The sequence below is a fragment of the Actinia tenebrosa genome, unplaced genomic scaffold (assembly GCF_029948245.1).
Source record: "Actinia tenebrosa isolate PJP-AT-01 unplaced genomic scaffold, QUT_ActTen_1.0 PGA_scaffold3__52_contigs__length_22856419, whole genome shotgun sequence".
Taxonomy (NCBI): Eukaryota; Metazoa; Cnidaria; class Anthozoa; order Actiniaria; family Actiniidae; genus Actinia; species Actinia tenebrosa.
In genome coordinates this window covers 16,904,164-16,926,077 of record NW_028292580.1, presented here as the reverse complement: position 1 = coordinate 16,926,077, position 21,914 = coordinate 16,904,164, and the positions used below count along the sequence as shown (strand labels likewise).

The 21,914-nt window shown below is 37.5% G+C and overlaps 1 protein-coding gene and 1 pseudogene across 2 annotated transcripts; both read left to right on the top strand.

The window, feature by feature from the left end:
- The first annotated feature begins 5,282 nt into the window (after nt 1-5,282).
- LOC116307324 (adenosine receptor A1-like) lies at nt 5,283-6,288 on the top strand (annotated as a pseudogene).
- Nucleotides 6,289-8,887: 2,599 nt separating this feature from the next.
- Nucleotides 8,888-21,802, top strand: LOC116307329 (carboxypeptidase B). 2 transcript variants are annotated; one of them, XM_089036071.1, is made up of 10 exons: nt 8,888-9,029; nt 9,453-9,531; nt 11,139-11,378; nt 12,069-12,170; nt 13,020-13,124; nt 13,583-13,690; nt 13,887-13,980; nt 20,065-20,267; nt 20,837-20,924; nt 21,530-21,802. In XM_089036071.1, exons 1-10 carry the CDS (start codon nt 8,971-8,973, stop codon nt 21,709-21,711), a joined length of 1,260 nt encoding a protein of 419 aa, XP_088892197.1. In that variant the 5' UTR covers nt 8,888-8,970; the 3' UTR covers nt 21,712-21,802. The 2 variants fall into 2 exon arrangements, with proteins under 2 accessions (XP_088892197.1, XP_088892198.1); XM_089036072.1 differs by lacking the exon at nt 20,837-20,924 and having other exon boundaries at nt 21,530-21,693.
- The last annotated feature ends 112 nt before the right edge of the window (nt 21,803-21,914 follow it).

Below are 21,914 nucleotides of genomic sequence, written 5' to 3'. Positions count from 1 at the left end.
TTGCGCTATTTCCCTATTGCGACTGTTGTCTCTCGATCAGCGCGTAGAAGTTGCTCGGATGATTTAAAAAAATGGCGGTCCCGTCTCTCCACACTACAACAACGTGCAACGGAGTGACGTAAAAGAACCACTGAGGACGTAAAGAAACCCTGGCAGTGACCATCCTCAGTGTCTGGCCTTTACTAATGATTTCTTATCGGGTTGATTGTGGGATGGGTATGGGGATTTTACGGGGTTGGAAATTGGTGCAATATTTGTACCTCGAAGGGGACCCTGCGTCCTATTGTGCGGCACATGCCTACAGATAAATCTCAAATAACTGGCTCTAAACTGGCTTTAAGTCTTTTGAAGTAAGCTTTTAATGTCAATTTTCTAGATCTCTACAAGTTGAACATGGCATTGTATAATGTTATCTTGTTGTGAATTCATATATTTTAAAAAGCAGCTTAATCTTCCCGCGCAATCACAAACCTCCGGAAACGCTTTAAAAGAACAAAATTTTAAAAAATTAGAATCTTTTGAAAAACGTCAAATCTATAATATCCAATCCCATATTAATCTGTTTAACTTGTTTTTGAACATTTCAGTTTATCAAAATTCCCGTATAACAGGTTTTTGTAAGCACGGTATACGAAAAAAAGCAAAAAAAAAAAACCAAAAAAACAAAAACAAAAAAAAAAAACAAAAAACGATTGAAATCGCCTGCATGCCGCACTACCACAAACCTTCTGAAACGCTTAAAAAATAATGTTAAAAAATTAAAAATCTTTTTAAAAAACGACCAATCTATAATATCCAATCCCATATTAATCTTTTTAAGTTGTTTTTGAACATTTTTGTGTGGGAGAATTCTCGTATAACAGGTTTTTGTAAGCCCGGTATATAAACAAAAATGATTGAAATCGCCAACCGCAAATTCTCCAACCTCTTGAAACGCTTTAAAAAATAATGTTAAAAAAATTAAAAATCTATTTAAAAAATAACAAATCTATAATATCCAATGCCATATTAATCTGTTTAACTTGTTTTTGAACATTTATGTCTAGGAAAATTCCCGTATAACAGGTTTTTGTAAGCCCGGTAAATGAAAAAAAAAAAAAAAAAGATTGAAATCACCTGCCGCACTACCACAAATCTGCTGGAAGACTTTAAAAAATAATGTTAAAAAATTAAAAATCATTTTAAAAAACGACAAATCTATAATATCCAATCCCACATTAATGTGTTGAACATTTTTTGGACACTTTTATGTAGAAGAATTTCCGTATAACAGGTTTTTGTAAAGCCGGTGCATGAAAAAAAAAATAAAAAAGATTGAAATCGCCTGCCGCACAACCTCAAACCTCCTAAAACGCTTTGAAAATAATTTTAAAAAACGAAAAATCTTTTATCAAAGACAACAAATCTATAATATCCAATCCCATATTAATGTGTTTAACTTGTTTTTGAACATTTTTGTGTAGGGAAATTAACGTATAACAGGTTTTTGTAAGCCCGGTAAATGGAAAAACATGATTGAAATCGCCTGCATGCCGCACTACCCACAAACCTTCTGAAACGCTTAAAAAATAATGTTAAAAAATTAAAAATCTTTTTAAAAAACGAAAAGTCTATAATATCCAATCCCATATTAATGTGTTTAACTGATTTTTGAACATTTTTGTGTAGGAAAATTCCCGTATAACAGGTTTTTGTAAGCCCGGTATATGAACAAAAATGATTGAAATCGCCAGCCGCACAACCACCAACTTCCTGAAACGCTTTTAAAAATTTGGTAAGAAATTAAAAAACTTTTTTAAAAACGACAAATCTATAATATCCAATCCCATATTAATCTGTTTAACTTGTTTTTGAACATTTTTGCAAATTCCCGTATACAGGTTTTTGTAAGCCCGGTATATGAAAAAAAAAAAAAAAAAAAAGATTGAATCGCCTACCGCACAATCATCAACCTCCTGAAACGCTTTTAGTAGACCTGGCCTTAAAAAATAGCAAATAAGCCAGATAATTTATTGAATAAAGTCGCCGAAAAAAACAGTTATCTTTAACCTATCTTGCAATCTGTTGGACCAGTAAAATAGCTTAATATTTTCCCCTGACAGTTTTTCGTATTTTAATGTTCCAAACATTTTAACATTTCTAAATAGCACGATAATCGAATCATAAGAAGTGCGAGTGTTCATCATTGTCAGAAAGTAAAGCATAACTAGGTTAAAAAAAGCATTTTTTGCTATGTCGTGAAAGTTAATATTTCCGGTCGATCGTCTGATATTCGTGCTGTACGTGACTCATTTGAACCAATAATTAAATGTCAGTGCTGGGAATTTTATCGTTGGGTTATAACAATTGATACAAAATTGGTATATAAATGGCTCTATCTATTTTTAAAAAAATCGATTAATCGGGGGGGGGATTTTTCCACAAAAGGTGGTAAATTTTAGTCGGGAACCGTATTCACTGAGGCTGAGGCAAATAATTGTCTTAAATACAGAGGTGATTCTTTAAAAAAAAAAAAAAAAAAGAAAAAAAAAATATATATATATATATATGTATATATATATATATATATATATAAATATAAATAAATAAAAAAATAATAAAAAGGAAGAAAAAGAAGATAAAACACATTTTACCAGTAACAGCAACAAAGCGGCTGGCCGCCATTTTGGATTATCGCTGGAGGTGATTATCGTGTGAGTTTCTCGACCCGCAGCGCGCGAGATTTTCAATAATCACCTGTGTATTGCTACTAAAGAGAGATAATACCAACAAATGACGATCCAACGCGAGCGCGAAACCATAACTCTTTTAAACTTTTTCCGTGTTTTTGTAGTAAAAAACAAATTTCCGATGGTATTTTGTTCTGTTCTCTCATTTACTACGATATGACGTCAACAGTTGGTCAAAATAGTTTTGTTGTTAACGGGCTTCGTCTTCTCAAAATTATCTTGTATGCGATGCCGACATGGAAACACCAAAGAAATGAGACTTTTTCTCGATTGAATTTGTTTCTTTTATATTGTATTATTTTATGTTAGCATCGCATTCAAGATTCAGTTTAAGACCCATTTGATTAGTTAAGATACGTCGTTACGAGCCGTGCGCATGTGCAGGCGATCACTATAGTCATTATTACTATTACATTTTTGGCTATAATACGACCTACGTTTTCAATTATGATGTAACACAAAAGAAGCTATGATTCTGTTCCTTTGCTTTTGGTTTTCCATTATCCATTTTAACCTATTCAAATTATTCAGAACGTACAATAAACGTTAATTCAGAAATGTTTTTAAAAACGAAATAAGTATAAAACAAAATCTCAGTTCGAAATCATTTCCGTCGTCCAAATAAGTGTTTTATAGAATTACTTCCGACTCACTCCCCCTAGTTACTGTTGCTATGTTTCACAAGCCCAACAAATTAACTAGGATCTAGAATATCCCTGAAATTAAGACTCTCATCACTGAAAATTGATTATAATATGTCTTCATTATTTACTGTACTGTAAAAAAAATAAGAAGATTGCCTCATAATGCTTGTCAGAGTACTCTAGCTTCAAAATAATTGCTGTGTAGTCGTTCGTGGGGCAATATATTAATTTCTACAACAGTCATTGGTTCGCTATTGTCTGAATTGCCTAATGGTTTGATGTATTGTTGTATGCATTTGACTATTATCACTGATCATGCAACTCGCCATGGCTCAGTATATTTGCTAAAAAAGCCAGGATAAAGATGTTTAATGTTAAACTATCTTTAACTTTGTACAGTGCTTATATAGGTTCTAAGTACGGAGTCTTGAATCATATCTTTCGCTTCCTTCATCTTCGATTCCTTTTTAATTGTTTCAAATGTTTTGTTTTAGTGAAAAATACAGGTGAAGACTGCTATTAAAAGCGTGAATTCTGCATTTGGATATTCGTTGAATGGGTAAAGTAGCAAATGATGGATGGATGGATGGATGGATGGATGGATGGATGGATGGATGGATGGATGGATGGGTGGATGGATGGATGGGATGGATGGATGGATGGATGGATGGATGGATGGGTGGGTGGGTGGGTGGATGGATGGATGGATGGATAGATGGATGGGTGGGTGGGTGAGTGGATAGATGGATGGATGGATGGATGGATGGATGGTGGTTGGATGGATGGATGGATGGATGGATGGATGGATGGATGGATGGGTGGGTGGGTGGGTGGATGGATGGATGGATGGATGGATGGATGGATGGATGGATATGTGAAGGATAAAGTTAGCCGTACTTGCCTGGACTTTGATTAGCTCAGAGGCTGTTTCAGGGTATCAGCAATAATGATTTGAAGGTGGGTGGGTGGGCGAATGGATCCGTGGATCTCTCTCTTTCTCTCTCTCTGGAGTACAATTTTCCGAGAATAGAAAATATATTGTTTTGGTAAGAAAAAACGCTGTACACCAAATATCCGCTTTTCTGTCCCATTCAGGTTGAAAAGCAAAACCTTATTAAAGAAAAACAAAGCAAAGAAACCATTTCATGGCCATTTCCTTACTGAACAAAACATCCAAATTAACAGTGAAAAAATCGGAAGCCTAGCAATTTCCTACACATTACTGAACAAAATTCTACTGCAATTTATATGCCATTGTACTAGACCAAGTTGCTATGAGACCTGTTCATAAACACGAGCCGGGGCTGTTTCAATATATATATGGTGTTTGTGACCAAAAATCTGATTATAAGAAATCTCCACAGCTTAAATCGTAAGGTCCGAAGGCTTACGGCTTTGAAGAACATCACCGGTAAGATTTGAAAATCAAAGTTTTTCATTTTTTTCGATCAATCTTTTTGATTTATGATCTTTCATCAAAATCCTTTAGATTTGATCCAACCCTGAAACAACCGTAAAGATTGAATCGGAATTTAGTTTGTAAGGTTTTTCGGAGGGAGGAACAATTGGAAAACTCGTAATAACTTTTAGGGAGAAACGCCAAAAAACTTGAGGTGGTCATTTACAGTCTGTGAAGGAGAACATAGCATAAATAAGAAAGAGACCTTTTCAAACGTATATCTTTTGCGAGATACTAAAGCGATGGAATCTCAAGCGAATGCGCTAAATTCGATAAAATGAAGACAGAATTCTTTTAATTTCTTAAGGGAAATGTTAAATACTTCGTTTTTGGGTCTGCGAAAACGAACTAAGAGACAATTTAGCACTCATGGAGTGGTTCAATAACATCGAATGATATATAACTTTAATAAATGCTTAAACAAATATTTGCCTTTTTTTATTCCTAGATATGTTTGGGCAAAACCAGTGTTCTAAGACATGGGCACCGAACGGCCGTTTCGTACACAAACATGTCGGTTTCTTTGATCTTTATGCTGATAACCATTCCAGGAAACCTCATCGTCGTCTTGGTGGTACTGTTAGATCCCCACAAGGAATTCAGAAAGCCGTTTACCCTTCTGATCCTAAACCTTGCTGTAACGGATCTTATCGTAGGAGGAATAGCTGAGCCGTTGTCAGTGATGATCCACTACCGTGAAGCTCGGAAGATGAGCATCCCCATGACCTGGTTGAGCCAAACAGCCTATTTTTTGTGCTGCACTGCGTCCCTTCTAAGCCTTGCTGTTCTGACAGTAGATAGGTATTTAGCCATTACCTTACCGATGTGGTATAGAGTAAACGTAAGCCTTTTGAGGGTCGGTTTTGCTTCGGTAGCGATTTGGGTTCTGTCGATATGTTTTACATCCATCTTTTTTTTCATGGATTTTGTGACCTACGCATTCATTTTTGGCAATATTGCGCTCTTTTGCGCAGTGTTTATTGTAATCTTTGCCTATGTGCGAATTTTTCGCACGCTAAAAACCTCAACAGAGAATTCCGCTCAGCTGGTGGCAGGTGCTAGTGAGGCTGCAAAAGCGCATGCACGAGCTCAAAACGCTGAAAATAAACTAACGCGAACATACATGTTAATGGTGCTTGCATTTTTGTTCAGCTACCTACCAACAACTGTCATGATCTACTTGATGAATCTCTGCACTGTTTGTAGTTGCGAGCTTATTCACTGGTTTCGGGATTTTCAGTTCATTTTCGTTGTTTTCAACTCACTGGTCAATCCTTTTCTGTACGCAATTCGCTTGCAAAACTTTCGCAAAGCCATTAAGACCATCTTCAAAAGGCTTTCGTGCTGCAGTGATAATAGAGTTGAACCCCAGAATGAAATCCAGGTTACCGCGGCTGAGAGTGGACATCACCAAGTACACGAGGCTGCCAAGGCTTCTAGAACAGACGGCGCTTAAAGATAATTTGACGATATAAAGGCAAAAGAACTTTGTACAATAACAGAAACTATGCCTCTTTGAAGATATAATTGTTAAGGATGCTAAAACTAGCGTGCTAGAGAACGTTTAAAAGTAATCAAGCTGAGGAGAAAGTTTAATAAGCTAGAAACAAAATGTATAAGCAAAAATCTGTGCATACAAACAGCCATGCAGATGCTAAACTATAATTAACATTGTATATTTTAAAATATTATCATATTTAACCGACATATTAATAGTGGGACGACGATTAAATAAACCTACGGGTTAATATTTTGACATTTTTAGTATCCGTATAGCATTAATACAAACATATATTAAGAGTTGTTTTGTGGTACTATAAAATGGCCGTCGACGAAAATTAGCGTTTTTGACCGACTTCTTTTGCATCCCTTAGTCAAACTTGCCTTTGAACGTGAGTCCTCAGTTTCAAAAACCTTTTTTTAAGGTTAAATTTAATCGCCGTCCTACTTTGATAAACTCGTATAATGTAATGTAAACTAGTACAAAACTAAAAAGAACAATTAGATATATTGCAGGAAAATGATCACATTCAATTAACTTATTTAACCTACGGATCACCTTCACCATGTGTTTCAAAGCATGTATAGCATTAAACGTAAGATTTAAAAGAGAACTGTATTAATTCTATATTTTTTCTGTTTTGCGGAGAAAAATCTTAAAAGAAAAAGGAAAAGAAAAAACGAATCCCATTCCACAAATTCAATAAGTTGATCGTTATTTTTATTTCCTTTGTTAAATTAAACGATTCTTCCTTTAAAAAAAAAAAAAAATTAATAACAATTAGGAATCACCAGTGGCATTTTTACAAAGTAGTTCTTCATCCACTGAATTGCGATTGAAATTAGAAGTTGATTTTCTTGCGTAAAAAAAAAAACAACAAAAAGAAACCGAAGTCCCGGAGAAAATCCCTCAAAGCACAGGAGAGAACCAACAAACAACTCTACTAACATACGACACCCATCCCGAGCCACGAAATCATAGCAATATAACGAAATAAAGATCATAAATGATTAGGCTAGGCTAATTAAATGATGTCTAAGTAAAAATTGGAACATTTTGCTATATATACATAAAAACGTTCGCAAAAGATCCCATTATCAGATTGTTAAAAAAATATGCACTATGAAAGAACATCGTACTAGAAGAAGACATTGGAATGACGTCATCCCGATGAGCGCGGGCTCACTAAATTCATGCGTAGAAAGGATGCGCGCTCGAACAATGCCCTTGAACGTCCTTAATTAAATGACTTAGCTTCTCCAGACTTGCTCGAAAAAAATGTTAAAATTCAATCACGAGAGAAATCTAAATTAACATTTTCTAATAATTTAGACCCTTTGTTTCAAGTATAATAAGAACAAATTAAGCTATACGTTTCCAAGCCATTCATATATTCACCTGCATCGGCGCGAATGCGAGTTGATAATAATAATGAAAGACCAAAACGTCTATTATTCGATGTTAATATTTGAATTCAAAACCTGGGATATAGTGTTATATTACGGAAGTACGCAATTGATGGGTTGCAAACATTCCCAAGAGAGTTAAAAGACAAAAAAAAAAAAAATGGCGGCCATTGTGGTACCGTTAACAATGGATGCTAATGAGAAATCTTTTGTTAAATGGTACCAATCATGGCCGCGATGACGTAACGTGCAAACGAAGGATGACCTTTAGAAAAATGCATTCAGGATTTTGTAAAAGTATAGGAAATTATACCATCTCGAGTACAATAGCAACGAGTGATGTTTTGAAACTTTTTCTAATTACTCAAGCCTTTAGAATTAATTGGATTAATTGAAAAATATTTTGGCAAATTTTTCCAACATGGCGGCTATGACGTCATTTACACCTCAAATGGAGAATTGTTGACAATTCACAGTCATTTATCCAGCGTTCAACTCAAGAAAATGTGTCTGGATTGTCGTAGCGACCAAACGCACAATCGATTCACGCACCTTTCCCTTCAATCTTTTAAACCCTAAAATATGCTAATTAAAGTTTGTTCAAAATTTTTGCATTTTTATATGATTGAAAAGAAACCATATGGTTTTCAAGTGTAATTCTGAATGAAAACTTAATAGATTCAAAACTACAACTACAATGCGCACGCTCTCTTCCTAAACAAAAACCAAATTTGAAATTTTACGTTCGTGAAAAGAAATACATAACATTTAGCTATATTCTGCTTTTAGCTTAGTTTATTTAATCACTCATTAAGTCCGTATTTTCATTCACAAAAGTGTCAAATTGCAGAAGAAGTTTTTACATAGCAGTTCTTTTTGTAAATTCGAAAACAGTTTATTGAGACATTATTTCTTTTATTGCGAATAAGAATTTTTTCCCGAAACTTTCCGATACCCACGAAACCTTGAGTGAGAAAAAAAACTATCACGATACGTAGTTTCCATTTTAATTTATCCATGTATGTGTTATCCAGTGAACAAACCTCTTTGTTCTCCGTGGTAAATACGCCTTGATGCCCCGTGATTACGTTTCATTCTCTTATAACAACATGACATTGATAGTTAAACTATGATCTGTATTCCTTTCAGGCACTGAGTTTATCTTTCTCAATTTGAACGAAACATTAGATGGTTTGTCCTATATTGAGAATATATATCAGCACTTTCATCGATGCTGATGGCGCTGTTGAGATTGCTCCTTTTTTGCAATATTTTTACTCTTTCTTCAAGGTAAGTTGAGGCAGGTTAAATGTTTCAGCTTTAATATTGAATATGTAATGGTTAAACCCTCAAAATTGATGTATTTAACACGAACCTCGAAACAACCTCGGGGCTGACCAAAATCTGGGCACGGCTAACTCAGAGATTGAACCCTGAAACGACCACGGGGCCGATCGAAGTCAGGGCACGGATAACTAACAGATTGAACCAGGCAACCTCTGGTCTAATCTCTGGTTAAACCTCAAAATTGATGTACTTAACACGGAACCTCGAAACAACCTCTGTACTGATCAAAGTCAGAATGGCTAACAGTCAGAGATTAAACCATGAAACAACCTCTGGGCTCATCAAACATTTAGCGTGTTTCGGGTTTTGCGAAGGGAGGAAAACAAAAGAGACTGTCTAAAATTGATGGTGCATGTATCGTTGTAGTGACAAAGTACTTCGCGTCGTACCGTCAACGGTTTCCCAGCTCAAGCTAATGACAGCATTCAACGACATTGCTAACAAGGTACGAGTTCCAGATAATTATGAATTATTGTCTTCTTAAAGAACCAAGTTGATAGAAAACACTTGAAAACGATAAACGAATATTTAACACATTAGAAGAAAAGGAAAATAGGAAAAAGACATCAAAAAAATTTTAAAAACTTGAATTACCAAAATTTTTAAATTTTAGCTTACAATATGTGCTTTTTCCCCCTGCTACATCAAATTCTATAGATAGCTTTTTCTTTTTTCTCTTCTAATTTTTCTTCAGCATCAAAAACAACTCTTTCTTCTTTAATTCTCTTACGAATTCTCTTACCAAGATGTTTTCCCTCCCAGTAAATTCATTTAGCTAAGTATGTGACAACAGCTGTTCAGCTCACTAACATTTCAAAACAATTTCCACTAATTAGAATGAATCAATTAAATCATTATTTGGGAGCTTAAATATTTTCTTTAAAAGCTCGTAAATGGTTTAATTCAACTACATATCCGGCCCTGTCAATGAAACGGTTGACGTAAATGGCATAGAAGGTTTTCAGAAAAGGCATCTCTCTTTACTAACACGAGCTGCATTTAGTTTCTTTCTATTTGATCGAATAATAGAATGTTTGTTGAAACTTGTGAAATTTAATTCAAAAGTAGGATGTTTTACGATCGCAATAAAATACTAGATTGGACCAATTTTAACAATGAATTACCGTGAAATTAAGGGAAATGAAAGACTCATTTTATATGTTTGGATTTTGGAAATATTTTGATAAAATTAGCATATTATGGGGCAATATACCTTACCCATTTAACTTGAGTTACAACATAACAATGAATCCAACTTGATGTTAGACTTGATCAGCGATCGTACATTTTCTCTATTTATCAAGTTCGACCTCGACATGAGCCACTTTTTCTTGAACACTCAAGCGAATTATTCGGCGGAAGGCTGATTCCCAAGAGCTCGACTTATATCAGTGTTTCGAATAATTTGTTGTCAATGCCCTGTGGCGGATTTAGGGGGCCCATTGGGTGCAAATGAACCCCCCCTACCGGCTGGTACCTTGGATTTTTTATATTTTTTTAAATAAATAAATAAAAGTATGGTAGGTCCGCTTTTTGATGGATAGATTATCCTTATCAGGAACGCCCCTAGGTCAGTGATGTGCCCAAATGATGATGCAAAAGAACGTTATTGTTGTGCCGGGATTTGCAAAAATGAACCCCCCCCCACTCTTAAAGTCCTGGATCCGCCAATGATGCCTGAACTATACCTAGTAATTCACTACCCTACACGGACCTTATTACGAGTTTGAAGTCTCCCTACAGCCTTTCTGGGCCAAAGGCAATATTGGAAATAAACACATATGAAATAATGTCACATGTAATATGAAGTTCCCTGCAGCATAATGGCTCTTTAGCCGTTCGATACAAATACTGTAAAACTTATAAATCCATGTTACAAAATGAATTAAAGTAAGATCAGAGAAAGAGATAACTGGAGAGAGTGGGAGAAAAAGAAAGATGAAGCTTTTTGTATTGATTGAGAAAAATTTTAGCGGAAATTTTCCACTCTTATCTAACGCCTTAATTAAGGTAATTGTTATAATGTGTTTAAAACATAATTTCTCGTCTCAGATTGATTTCTGGAGATTTCCGTCAACCGTTGGCCAAGCTATCGATTTTCACGTCACTGATAAAGATTACCATCTATTGCACGGCTTGTTACGTCACTGGGGCTTTAACGTCAAGGTCCAGATATCGGATTTGAAGCGTCTTATTGATGTTCAAAGAAAGGAGTCAATAGAGAAGCGTCAAGTAAAATCAAACAATGCTAGGATGGCTGATTTTTGTGATGATTATCATTCCCTGCACGAGGTGAATGAGCGCAATACGATCTACGATGTTGGATACCATGATTAGAAAATACGCATTAACATAACAGATGCTAATAAATATCATTAATAATAATGATAATGATAATGACGATGATAATGACGATGATGATGACGAAATGACAACGAAGATGACAACGAGGATGACAACGAGGATGACAATGACGATGACAATGACGATGACAATGATGATGGCAATGACGATGACAATGACGATGACGATGACGATGACGATGACCACGATGATGACCACGATGATGACAACGATGATGACAACGATGATGACAACGATGATGACAACGATGATGACAACGATGATGACAATGATGATGACAATGATGATGACAATGATGATGACAATGACGATGACAATGACGATGATAATGACGATGACAATGATGATGACAATGACGATGACAATGATGATGACAATGATGATGACAATGATGATGACAATGATGATGATAATGATGATGATAATGATGATGATAATGATGATGATAATGATGATGATGATGATGATGATGACAATGATGATGACAATGATGATGACAATGATGATGACAATGATGATGACAATGATAATGACAATGATGATGATAATGATGATGATATGATGATGATGATGATGATGATGATGATGATAATGACCAAACTTTTATGTTTTATTTAGATAAACAATGAACTACACTCCATTGCTGATCGATACAGCAAGTTTACGACTGCCTTAAGTATAGGAAAATCATACGAAAACAGGGATATTCTAGCGATACAGGTATGCACGATGTATCCAAAACAAATGGGAGTTCGGAGTGCGGGAGGTATGTTTGATATTTATGGATCAACTAATTTTTTTCCAATCATCGTTATAAGTTTACACTCATTAAGATTTTACAGGATGGACAAAATATATATCGATTTTAAAAGTGCCTAATACAATATTGCTACTTTGATATTTTTAATATCCAGAATCCACATATTCCCCCAACCCATTAATAATGCCTCGAGTGTGTATGGAATGCTTATGTTTATTAGTAAAGGTCAGTGTGTGAGATTCCAAAATGTTTGCATTCTAGCTTCGTTGGCACGTTACGTCATCGGAGCCATGTTGGTACCATTTAACAAAAGATTTCTCATTAGCATCCATTGTTAACGGTACCACAATGGCTGTCATGTTTTTGTCTTTTAACTCTCTTGGGAATGCTTGCAACCCATCAATTGTTGAAGCTGAAGTTTTAAGTTACATATTCATGTAGCAGTGTCTCCTCATGTGCAACCGTTAAGCAAAGAAATAATACTCTAGGAAAAGTGGCCTGAAATGGGTAAAAATTGCACCAAGACGAAATAATTCTATTAATGAAGAATTTGGGTGCAACATAGTTTCAGACTGCATATGTCGATGCATTCTCTAAAATAATAAGATTCAGACCTTAGTACATTGTCTTCTCATCCTCAAGTGTTTAAACGAATAAATTTTACTATGTATAGGCACTTTTAAATTATCTGAAACAGAAAACATTCTACTGATATTATATCCAAACTAAAGAGCCGAGGTCTATCGACGTAGCAGTATGTGATTGACCAAGGCCTATTTCTATTTGTGTCATTTCATTTGCTCTTACAGATCCAAGGGAAATTCCAAGTCAACAAACCTTTGTTTTTCATTCAATGTGGTATCCACGCTCGTGAATGGATTTCCCCAGCAACCTGCATGTATATCATTGATAAGGTAATGTACTAGTTAATAGAGACCTTTAGCAAAACGTTCTTGCTTGGTACCGCAAACCTCAAACTGCAGTTCGACGCCAGGCGTTTTGCATCAAATTTTCGACATTTAGCAAGGAGTCATAACGAAGTCGTTGCCGGAAAAGCCGCCATATTGAATTTAATTCATGCTGAGGATTTCTACGTGTTTGCTTGCGTGTTTCTGGGCCTGATCCCTAGTGGCATAGCGGTAAAACTAATACTAAATGTCTATGAATCTATGATAAAAATTTCGACCTGTTGCAAATAAGCTTTGAATTGGCTCTCTTTTGACAATTGAAATATGTTGCAAATGTTACCGCTGGACAACAAAGTATGATGCTCGTGGTCAATCTGAAAGGGGCTGAGCGATTTCACCTTGCGAAAAGAGCATTACATATACGTGTTAAATAGATAATGTTGGATGTTTTATTTATTTTTCAGATGACATCTAGTTATATTAAAGACTCAATGGTGACTGCTTTTCTCGATAAAATGGATATAATAGTTCTTCCTGTCATCAATGTGGACGGCTACGAATACACATGGACAGTAAGTAAAACTTGCAAGAAATGCGCACAACTCTCCCACCGCGCGCTCCATATTTATACTTCAGATAAAAACCGTCCTTGGTTTACAAGGATAGCACTTAACAACCAGTGGCTAACAAACCTGTGGCCTTCCAAACGTTTATGTATTTCATAAGCTTCCATTAATATAATTTATATCTCTATTTTGTCTCGTAAAGAATGATCGACTTTGGCGCAAGAACCGACGTCAACAGAAAAATAGCTTTTGTATTGGAGTAGATTTGAACAGAAACTTTGGCAACGCCTGGGGAGGTATGTTTCTCAAATATTTACACTTAATGGACTACTTACTCGGTACAGCGGCAACATTTTCAGGGTCTAAAACAAAAACAAAGATCAATCGACGTCATTATTGTGACAAAGTTTTATTTGCCCCCTGGACGCCTCGTAATGCCTCGCGATCCAAGATGGCCGCCGTATCGTCGAAGTAGTTTATTGCGGCCAGCGTGATGTATTTAATATACAGTCAATGTCATTAACGTTGTCCACCGAAAAAAGACATTTACACATTTACAAATTTAGACTAAAAGATATATCACGTGTTTCATTATGTATTCTTTGCCTCGTGTGCGTCAGCCTGAGCTTTAAATGTAAAATTCAACTCGTGAATCGAAAATCCAGAATGCCCTGACCATTTAGTGAGGATTTAAGATGGAGAATGGTATTTCAGCATTTGTTTTATGCCAGAACCTTCAAGGAAACACGTGATATTTCTTTTAGTCAAAATGTCAAAATGTGTAAATGTGTAAATGTGTAAATGTGTAAATGTGTAAATGTGTAAATGTGTAAATGTGTAAATGTGTAAATGTGTAAATGTGTAAATGTGTAAATGTGTTAATGTGTAAATGTGTAAATGTGTAAATGTGTAAATGTGTAAATGTGTAAATGTGTAAATGTGTAAATGTGTAAATGTGTAAATGTGTAAATGTGTAAATGTGTAAATGTGTAAATGTGTAAATGTGTAAATGTGTAAATGTGTAAATGTGTAAATGTGTAAATGTGTAAATGTGTAAATGTGTAAATGTGTAAATGTGTAAATGTGTAAATGTGTAAATGTGTAAATGTGTAAATGTGTAAATGTGTAATTTGTAAATGTTTAAATGTGTAAATGTGTAAATGTGTAAATGTGTAAATGTGTAAATGTGTAATGTGTAAATGTGTAAATGTGAAATGTGTAAATGTGTAAATGTGTAAATGTGTAAATGTGTAAATGTGTAAATGTGTAAATGTGTAAATGTGTAAATGTGTAAATGTGTAAATGTGTAAATGTGTAAATGTGTAAATGTGTAAATGTGTAAATGTGTAAATGTGTAAATGTGTAAATGTGTAAATGTGGCCCTGTGTCCCATGTTCCCTGTGTCCCTGTGTCCCTGTGTCCCTGTAATGTGTAAATGTGTAAATGTGTAAATGTGTAAATGTGTAAATGTGTAAATGTGTAAATGTGTAAATGTCTTTTTTTGGTGGACGTTAATGACATTAATAGACTGTATATTCAGATATGAAAAACCAAGGTTGCTAAGTGTAATTAGCAGCTACAAGGCTGATTTATAGGATGTGCTCATGTTACGTCCGAACCGAATTGTTAGTTATTGATATCAAAGCATTCCTCATCACTAGTTTAGTTCTTGCTAGATCAACCGATCAAGGGACTTTAATTCATGTTCTTGCACTCCTAGAATATTTCACATGTAGATCCCAAGCATCTGACTGACACACTTTATTCGCATTGTTGTGTATTGGGCCCCCTGTGTTTAAAATGTACTAGCGTGCTTTGCGCGCCGTAGAGTCAGAATAAAACATGGCGGACAAAGCCACGAGGTCTACACTTGTTTGTGTTAGTTCTTGTTAAATACAGGTCATTTGGCGACGAGGATAATTCTACAAACGAACCAAAAACGTCGAACTAAGACGCCCTTGGAACGAAGACATGGCAGTTTACGGAAAAATCGAGGAATTCGATGCCACACGAGAAAAATGGATTCACTACTCGGAACGACTGACACAGTATTTTTTGGCGAATGATGTGGAAAATGAAGACAAGAAGAGAGCAATACTACTAAGTGTCATCGGACCTACAACCTACAGTCTTTTGAGGTCACTTCTTTCACCCAACAAGCCTTCTGAGAAGTCATATGACGAGATTTGCAAAGCTCTAGAAAACCACTGTAACCCGAAGCCCTCGCCAATCGTTCAACGGTTCAAGTTCTATCATTGTGAACGTACGCCAGGTCAGTCCATTGCCTCCTTTGCCGCTAACTTAAGAGAGATCAGTGAAACCTGTCAATTTGGCACTGTTTTAGAAGAAATGCTTCGAGATCGACTGGTCATGGGGATAAATGACGACACGATACAAAAACGGCTACTTTCTGTAGAGTATGAGAAGTTAACTTTCACCAAGGCTTTTGAGATCGCCACTAGCATTGAACTTGCCACTTCAGGTGCCAAAAATATCCAACAGCAAGCCTCTTCACCAGCTCCTGCGGATGTCAACAAATTAGGGACGAAAGAGTTTCCTAAAACGAAGAAAACCTGTTATCGCTGTGGTGAAAGACATAACCAGGAACATTGCCCTTTCAAAGATAAGAGTTGTTTCCACTGTGGCAAGGAGGGCCATATTTCAAGGGTTTGCAAGTCAAAACAAAGATCAGAGCAAACCTCATATGCATCAAGTAAAGTAAACCAAGTGACAGCAGATGAACAAGAGGAACCTGATCAAAGCTACAATATGTTCACTATCAACGGTAATAACTCAGCCTACAAAACCATGTTGTCCGTTGATGGCCACAACATAGAGATGGAAGTTGACACTGGTTCAGCGGTAACGTTGATTGCAAACAACATGTTTAGAAGGATTTTCGATGAAAAGAAACTGGAGAAAACCAAGGCACAACTACGTACGTACACGGGAGAAGATGTGAAAGTTTTAGGTACCACTACTGTTCTGGTGAAACACCACGATAAGTCATTCAACTTACCTCTGCTTGTCGTAGACGGACAAGGGCCCAGTCTTCTTGGACGAAATTGGCTTGAACAGTTGCAATTGAGTTGGTTAAATATAAATCAAGTTACTGAATCACCAGACACGGTTCAGGAACTCACATGCAAATATCCAGATCTTTGGAAACCAGACCTAGGACAAGTCAAAGGACTTAAAGCAAAAATTAACGTCCCAGAGAATGCGACACCTAAGTTTTTAAAAACACGTCCGGTTCCATATGCCATCAGAGATAAAGTTGATGAAGAGTTGCAGAGATTGGAAAAAGAAGGAGTGATCGAACCAGTACAGTTTGCGGAATGGGCAGCTCCAGTTGTACCTGTACAAAAAACCAATGGCCAAATTCGTCTGTGTGGTGATTACAGACTCACCATTAACTGTGACATTCACACTGACCAGTACCCTTTACCAAGGATAGAGGATCTCTACGCGAAATTATCAGGTGGTCAAAAGTTCACAAAACTTGACCTCAGCAGTGCTTTCTTGCAGGTTCCACTTGAAGAAGATTCACGAAAATACACTACAATTAACACACAAAGAGGCCTTTACCAGTACACTAGACTTCCTTTTGGAATCTCTTCATCACCCTCCATTTTCCAACGCATCGTTGACAACTTGATCCAAGGATTAGCAGGAACCGTTGGTTATCAAGCCGACATACTAGTGACAGGCAAGGATAATGAAGAGCACATCACCAACCTGGATGCAGTACTTCAGAGGCTATCCAGTGCTGGTCTGCGGCTAAACAAGGACAAGTGTGTCTTCATGGCGGCTGAGGTAACTTACCTTGGATACAGAATCGATGAAAAGGGATTACATCCAATTAAAGAAAAAGTACGTGCCATTGTGGATGCCCCTGCTCCCACCAATGTTACTGAGCTTAGGAGTTATTTGGGACTCCTTAACTACTATGGAAGGTTCTTGCCAAACCTGTCTTCATTACTAGCACCAATGCATGAGCTCCTGCAAACGAACACCAACTTTAAATGGGGCAAACCACAACAAGATGCATTTGAAGAGTCAAAACAACTCCTCAAACACTCAGGCTTTCTCGTTCACTTTGACGCAACAAAGGAGATCATCCTCTCTTGTGATGCCAGCCCAAAGGGGATTGGAGCAGTGATATCACACATTATCGACGGGGTAGAAAGGCCGATAAGCTGTGCTTCTCGTTCGCTAACCACTGCTGAAAGGGGATATTCTCAGCTTGAAAAGGAGGCGCTTGCAGTAGTGTGGGGAGTCAAAACGTTCCACAACTACCTTTACGGTCGACACTTCATCATCAACAATGACCACAGACCCCTGGAAACGCTTTTCGGAGGACGCAAGTCATTGTCTACCATGGCTTCTGGGCGTATTCTCCGCTGGTCTCTGACCCTTTCAGCATATGATTACCAATTCAAGTACAAGCCAGGTACTCAGATAGCCCATGCTGATGCTCTCAGTCGCCTTCCTTTATCAGATGTTCCAGCAACTGTTCCATTGCCTGCAGACACTGTACATCTTTTGAATTTCCTTTCTTCTGTACCAATAACTCCCAAATTGATTGCAGACCAGTCTGCCTGTGATCCTGTCCTGTCAAAGGTTCTTCGTCATTTGGAAATGGGTTGGCCTGACACAGTTGAAGATGACTTGCGCCCCTATCTTAGTCGCAAAAATGAATTGAGTTTGGAACAAGGATGTATCCTCTGGGGTACAAGAGTTGTAGTCCCAATGAACTTGAGACCTGAAGTTTTACAAATGCTCCATGAAGGCCATGTTGGCATTGTGAAAACTAAGTCCTTTGCCAGAAGATATGTCTACTGGCCAGGCATTGACCAGGACATAGAACAAACTGTGCAGACTTGCTCAACATGTCAGAGCACCAGACCGTCTCCAGGCCCAGCACCCTTGCACCCTTGGGAGTTTCCAAATCGTCCTTGGAGCCGTGTCCATGTTGATTACGCAGGCCCCCTACCAGGCAGCAAGATGGTCCTAGTGATAATTGACGCCCACTCTAAATGGATCGATGCGCATGTCACTGGAACTGCTACCTCATCAGCTACAATTGAGAAATTGAGAATCTCATTTTCCACGTATGGTCTTCCTGACACAGTAGTGTCAGATAATGGTACATGTTTTACAAGCAAGGAGTTTAAAGATTTCATGGAACAGAATGGAGTCAAACATATAACGGTTGCACCCTACCACCCGTCATCCAATGGTCTTGCCGAGAAAGCTGTCAATATAGTAAAGGATGGACTTAAACACTCTGAGGGAGTTTTAGAAACCAAGTTAATGCGGGTGTTGTTCAAATACCGCACTACGCCACACACCACTACTGGTGAGACGCCTTCAAAGCTTTTGATGGGTCGTGAATTAAAGACACCCCTTGATAACCTGCGTCCAAGTCTGCACAGCAAAGTAGAAACTCAGCAACAGAAACAGAAATCGCAGCATGACAAGACAGCTGTTCAAAGAAGTTTTGCTGTAGGAGATCTTGTCTATGCAAGAAATTTCGGAAGAGATGAAGCATGGTTACCAGGCCTTCTTGTGGCACAGACAGGTCCAGTGTCATTCATTGTTGAGTTATTGCAGGGTGGCTTGGTGAGGAAGCACCAAGACCAGGTTCGTAGGCGTTCTGCCAACCAAAGTATTCTGAAGGAAACACCCATTGTTCCGCAGCTGCAGGAGACACAGCTGCCTGATGTAATGTTGCATGTTCCAGCACCCAGAGACACCCCAGTTATGTCCAATACAGAGGCGATCTGTTCACCTACAGCTGCGACCTCCACAAGTATCCCTGCAAATACACCCACAAGTACTCCCACAAATGCTCCGAACAATGCTCCAATTTGGGAACATGGGTCACCGTTGTGTCCATCTCCTGCACCAGTCAGAAGATCACAGAGGGCACCCAAGCCTCGTGTTATGTTGGACTTATAGACACTGTTCTTTACACATACATTTGTTTTGTGTTTTTTGAAAGACCTTGTTGGGGGGATATGTTGTGTATTGGGCCCCCTGTGTTTAAAATGTACTAGCGTGCTTTGCGCGCCGTAGAGTCAGAATAAAACATGGCGGACAAAGCCACGAGGTCTACACTTGTTTGTGTTAGTTCTTGTTAAATACAGGTCACGCATGTATCTATTGAATTTGTCAGTGGCACACTGATGGCGTTAGTAATCAGAAGGTTTGACACTCGCTACTGCGACTGGGCTATACATCGATTCTCGATTTCTTTGTCGATTTTTTTGAAAGAAAAGCTTATTTTAAAGCTTCTCTCGATCAGGCGACCTGTGGTCTAACGACCACAGATCCACACGGTTCTTGAAGTAATCCTTTTTTTTTTGACTCTACAGGTTCAGGCTCAAGTTGTGATCCTTGTCACGGAACATATCAAGGATCAAAGCCATTCTCAGAACCTGAGACGCTTAGCGTCAAAACATTGCTGGAATCACTGGGGTCAAGGCTGCAAGGCTTCCTGGACGTGCATTCGTACAGTCAGATGTGGTTTATTCCATGGGGACATACTAAGAATAAAACTAAAGACTATCAAGAGCAGGTAATATTTACAGCCATTCGCAAACACGCGCGCCCTCTAGCGATTTTTTCTGTCGTGACGTAGGTTTTGGTGGACGTCAATCGCAAGGCGTTTCCATAACATTGTCGGAAAACACAAAGCTATAAGGTCACGTGCCTATAGAATGTCATGGAAACGGTCTTGATTGACGTCCACCAAAAGCTTCTTCGTCGCGAAAGAAACAATCTCTAGAGCGGCGCGTGTGATTGAAAATGGCTGTAATCAATTTAAATTGAAAAAAATTCACAACTAAAATGAGCTTTAATCAGGTCTTTTATCATTGCTTTAGTGAGAGAGCATATTAATTGAAATCTGTAAAACTGTAGTGACACTTTGAAGGAAGTAAGTTCAAGACTCGCGAGGATATGAATTTTATTTACCGAGGGTAGTTTTAACTATAGCAACTATGCTAAATGAACGTGTGCCGGGTCCACCACGCATTCTATATCGTTAGAATATACGTTTTACATATCATGTTCATTGAATATATTTTTAAACTTATCATATAAAACTTGTTCACTAAAGAATGTTTTAGCAAATTTTGCTTTTAGATGAGGGTCGCAGAGCTCGCTTGTAGAGCAATAAAAGAGTCTGATATCGCAGCAAACTACTCACACGGGCAGTCTTCAAGGCTGATGTGTAGGTTCAGTGTACAGTCATATGATTTACTCTTTTTACGTTAGCAACTGATAAAACATTCACGCTCATGCCGAAAATGTCCATTGAAAAGGAATAGAGGCATTGCACCATCACGTGACGACAGCCATGTTAGATGACAGGAACAATACATTCGTTTTACATGAGAAAGAATTCAATTTCCAAGAGAAAAGGGATTGTATTGTTCTGCCCTCTTACCGCAGGCAGTCTACGAAGCTGAACAATCGGCGCCGGCACGTGATGATGTAAAGCCTCCATAGACCAAATTCAAAACTCGCACCGATTTGAGGCTTAAGTTGTGAACAAAGGGATCTGGTGTGACTCAAAGTAATCTGGCGTGACTCAAAGTAATCTGGCGTGATTCAAAAGTCACGAATCACGCCAGATTCCTTTGTTCACAACTTAAGCCTCACATCGGTGCGAGTTTTGAATTTGGTCTATTCACTGGAACACTTGAAACTAGACTAAGAACCTGGATAAAACTCTCGAATAATATGAGATTCCTAAAGTCTATGGAATTTTATCATATCAAATATTTTTGTATTAATTGGATTGTTAAATCAAACTGCTATTCAATTCTTCATCAGACGGCGCATCTGGGGTAGCAGAAGACTGGGTCTACGGTAACCTTGGAGTTCGTTATTCGTTTTCAGTGGAGCTTCGAGATACTGGACATTATGGATTCCTGTTGCCTGCCAGGTTTATACGTCAATCTGGCGCTGAAATGCTCAAAGCACTCAATGCAATTATCATGGCGATGAAGTTATGAAAAGTACCCGGCTGCTCAGCCAAGTGTTGATTAAGCTAACTCGCATGACAAGAATAAAATTGTGGCACAGACATTTGTATATCTTAGTTTACGTGCTAAAATAAAACTTTTAAAAATCGAATGAAAAAGGCTCGTGATAAAAAGCTAGAGGCTATTATTGGGCAAAATAACTTTCCTTAACTTCCCTTTTGCACTAAAAAAGT